Raw genomic sequence first — 4,268 nt, forward strand, 5'->3', positions numbered from 1 at the left:
CTCTGGTTGTTTTTCTTTGCACATTCACCCGTGCTGTCTATCTGTGGATGTTGAATGTAAATATAATAAGCGTCACATAATTGGAGAATAGACTTTGGCTGATTTTACCTATTTATTTTATTTTATTTAAAAAATTTATTTCTACATAATTTAAAAAAATTACGTTATAGGGCTTTAAGTGAGAAGAATTGAGGGAATAGCTCAGTTTGGTGGGCGGTTTGATCTCCTTTTTAGTCCTGTGCGAAGGGAGAGGCCTCTTGGCCATGTTCCACATGAAGATGTAGAATAAATACCAGTCTGTCACCTGGTAGGTAGCTGGTGACATATCTGTTTGGGGGTTCTGGTAACACCTGGTTGAGGGCTTATCCCAGGGGAGGAGTCTTGTACAGGAATTAGAGTGGGAAGAACCTTTCCTCCCCTTAAAGCCCTAGGATTTGTGTATTACTTGCCACCAGTAACCAACCACAGGTAACATTTGTCTATTCTGTTTTCCTCTTCTCTACAGAACCCAGAAGTACCATGGCTTCTGACCTAGAGAGTAGCCTCACCTCCATAGACTGGCTCCCCCAGCTGACCCTCCGGGCTACCATCGAGAAGCTTGGGAGCGCCTCCCAGGCTGGGCCTCCAGGCGGCAGCCGCAAATGTCCACCAGGCTCACCCACAGATCCTAACGCCACCCTGAGCAAAGATGAGGCAGCCGTCCACCAGGATGGCAAACCCCGATACAGCTACGCCACCCTCATCACCTATGCCATCAACTCCTCTCCAGCCAAGAAGATGACCCTCAGTGAGATTTACCGCTGGATCTGTGATAACTTCCCCTATTACAAGAATGCTGGCATTGGTTGGAAGGTGGGACGGCTTCCATACCCTGAGATGATTCTTAGCCTTGGCAACCTTTTCCTCTACTTTTATTTCTTCCTATAACCTGGTCCAGTTCACTCTGAGCGTCTCAGAGACGTGTGAACTTAAAAATCTCAAATCTCCCATCCGTCACTTTTTTTCCAGAGTTGAACAACTTCCGTAAGGTGTATCGGGGAAACGCCAGGGATACCAAGCCACTAAGTATAGTTATGGGGGCAACAGGATGCTGACGCTTATCAGACCCTCTTATCTTCTGGTTCATTTCACAGATATTCATTGCCACTCTACTCTGTTGAAGTCATGTGCAAAGTGTGGCATTGCTCCATCCTACCTAGAGGTAGCATCTCCTCAGGTTTGCAGAGCTTCATTCCACATAGTCAGCACCTTTTGAAAAATTGTGTACGAAGAAAAAGAATAATATAATTAGGTTCTTCCCCAACAGCTCATCCACCATGCAAGGAAGGAGAGGATAAGTTGTTTGGCTGGAGATAAAGGAAAAAGGGGCCTCCTCTTCCAAGCAAAGAAGGAAGACTGATATTCTCAGTCCTTTGGAGCAATCACTCGCTTGCCAGTTGTTGAGTAGGAATGGGGATTTAATGTAGGTCTGTCACTCTGTAAATCACTGGCTGACATACAGACCAGATGATGAGCTGGAGACTGTTGAAAGCATTTAGTGTTTCCTTTAGAAACATGTTCCTGCTAGCTGCCATAGCCTCCAGCCACCTCATCCAAGACATGTAGCAACAATATTTCTTTCCTCCAAGTGTGACCATTCCATGGGCTGTTGAGAAGACAAAGGCAAAGTGTGCCTTGTTTCACTCATAATTTATATTTTGTTATCATTTACATCATCAGTTTTTGCTTTTTTTTTTTTTGCCCTTGGCCACACCACTTGACTTGTGTGATCTTAGTCCCCCGAGTAGGGATCAAACCCACGCCCTTGGCAGCGAAAGCTCGAGTCCTAACCACTGGACCGCTGGGGAATTCCCACACCATCAGTTTTAAAACATTGTTCTTTCACTACTGATAGAATGAATTAAGGAACTGGGCAGATGTGATTTTTGTTTAATTGAAGTATAGTTGCTGTACAATATTATGTAAGTTATAGGTAAGTTATAGGTACAATAATAAGTTATAGGTATAAGTTATAGATACAGTATAGTGACTCACAATTTTTAAAGGTTATACTCCATTTATAGTTATTATGAAATATTGGCTGTATTTCCCATATTGTACAATATAGCCTTGCAGCTTATTTTATACACAATAGTTTGTACCTCTTACTCCCCTATTCCTATATTGCCCCTACTCCCCTCTCCCCACTAATAACCACTAGTTTGTCCTCTGTATCTGTGAATTTGCTTCTTTGTTGTTATATTCCCTAGTTTGTTGTATTTTTCAGATTCCACATGTTAGTGATATCGTACAGTATTTGTCTTTCTCTGTCTGACTTATTCCACTAAGCATAATGCTCTCCAAGTCCATCCATGTTGCTGCAGATGCAAAATTTCATACTTTATTATGGCTGAGTAGTATTCTGTGGTGTGTGTGTGTGTGTGTGTGTGTGTGTGTGTGTGTGTATGCACACACCCCACATCTTCTTTATCCATTCATCTATTGATGGACACTTAGGTTTGGGCAGATGTGATTTTGAGGCATTTATATACCTGTTGTTAGTTGGGTGGAAAGATTGAAAAACTATGTAATCAGCTTTCTAGAAGCACCTGATAGTCAAATTTACAGCCATTACCTCTCATCAATTTAATTGCTTCCTTTTTCTTATCTCATTGCTCTTTTGCTATCTGATAGGTAATTTCCTCCATCCGTATAGTTAAGAGGTGCTGTGTTCACCCTGATACTTGAACTTTAGTGTGTGTTATATCCCTTTGTGTCGCTCTGTGCACTACTGGAAAATTTTCTGCTTTGCACGATGCTCAAGTCTAACTTGCTTCTCTGCTTCCCCAGAATTCAATTCGGCACAACCTTTCTCTCAACAAGTGTTTCCGGAAGGTGCCCAGACCTCGGGATGATCCTGGGAAGGTGAGATTCTGCTGTAAGCGGTGAAGGGAGGGGGGGAAGGAGTGATAAGCAGTTGACAGCTTAGAGTCCTATGGCTGTTTTAATACCCAGAAGAGGAAATCATGTTAATTAGAGAAGCAGCTTTGTTTTTTTTCCTCAAAGGAAGAGCTTGGTTATCAAGCTGGTGGGTCCCCATGAGAGTGAATGACTAAGGAAGACTGACATTTTTTTTTAATAGAAATATTTATTTAAAAAATGGACCTTGATGCCCCCTTTTTTGTGCATGGTGCTCTTTCTAGATGTAAAAGGTGGGCTTAATAACCTTTGTAGGAGTTTTTCTGTATAAAAATCCCATGATTGTACCTTCAAAAGAAAGAAGGGATAGATCATCCTCTTTGTTTGACAGCTGTGGATGCTGAAGTCCAAGAGAGTTTTGCCTCAGATCATGTGGAAGGGAAGGGTTGGTCTGGACATTTCCAGCTCTTTGAACTAGATGCTGTGTTCTGTCCCTCTAGAATGATCGAGGCCTCAGTGAGCTGTTAGGACAAATTTAGTCCTCAAAAATAGCTGGTACCCTCAGGATTACAGTCCTGTGAATTTACAATCATTTTTCTTTTCTTTCCTTTTTTTAAGGTTCCAGACAGATGATCTTCTCTAATCTTAATATTATTTATTTATTTTTTTAAATTGAAGTATAGTTGAATTTCAGTCCAGTTATATTTTTAAAAATATAACTCTTATTTTATGTGAAAATCCCTTCAAATGTCTACTTTTCCAAAGGTGGGAATTTCCATATATAATGATTTTTTTTTTTCTTTGTTGGGGATGGGTTCACCTTCTAGGGCTCTTATTGGACAATCGATACCTGCCCTGACATCTCCCGAAAGAGAAGACACCCTCCCGATGATGATGTAAGTCTCCACCTCAATGAGATGCCCTTTATGAGTCAGCTGCTCCTTCCACATCTTTGCCTGCTTTTTCAGTCATTTCCTAAGTTTGGGGCCAAGGTCAAATACCAGCAGGTGTGGAACCATCGGTCTTGGGAGGATGTTTAGCATCTGCTTATAGATTTCTCTTCTTTCACAACCTTCAGCTATCCCAGGACTCACCAGAACAGGAGGCAAGCAAGAGCCCACGGGGAGGCGTTCCAGGGAGTGGAGAAGCCTCACTGCCTCCCGAGGGGAATCCTCAGATGCCACTTCAGAGCCCCACATCTATTGCCAGCTACAGCCAGGTAGGAGGTGGAGGTGGCAGGCGATATAGGGATGGATGGATGGTTGAATGGATTCATATATCTGTTGGTTCAGAATTATGTGTTGAGTATCTGTGCTGTGGTAGGCAGATAAATTGGGAAAGAAGGAGAAAGGGAAAAAGGGAAGCTGAGA

The 4,268-nt window shown here is 42.3% G+C and overlaps 1 protein-coding gene across 1 annotated transcript in view; it reads left to right on the forward strand.

Moving 5' to 3' along the window:
• The first annotated feature begins 519 nt into the window (after positions 1 to 519).
• Positions 520 to 4,268, forward strand: part of FOXJ2 (forkhead box J2) — a 10,404-nt gene continuing 6,655 nt past the window's right edge. The window contains exons 1-4 of the mRNA XM_007469369.1: positions 520 to 852; positions 2,830 to 2,904; positions 3,726 to 3,794; positions 3,977 to 4,117. Of these exons, the coding sequence (XP_007469431.1) occupies positions 520 to 852; positions 2,830 to 2,904; positions 3,726 to 3,794; positions 3,977 to 4,117 (618 nt within the window). The remainder of the gene's footprint in view (positions 853 to 2,829; positions 2,905 to 3,725; positions 3,795 to 3,976; positions 4,118 to 4,268) is intronic.

Source organism: Lipotes vexillifer, unplaced genomic scaffold, assembly GCF_000442215.2.
Source record: "Lipotes vexillifer unplaced genomic scaffold, Lipotes_vexillifer_v1.1 scaffold395, whole genome shotgun sequence".
Lineage (NCBI taxonomy): Eukaryota > Metazoa > Chordata > Mammalia > Artiodactyla > Lipotidae > Lipotes > Lipotes vexillifer.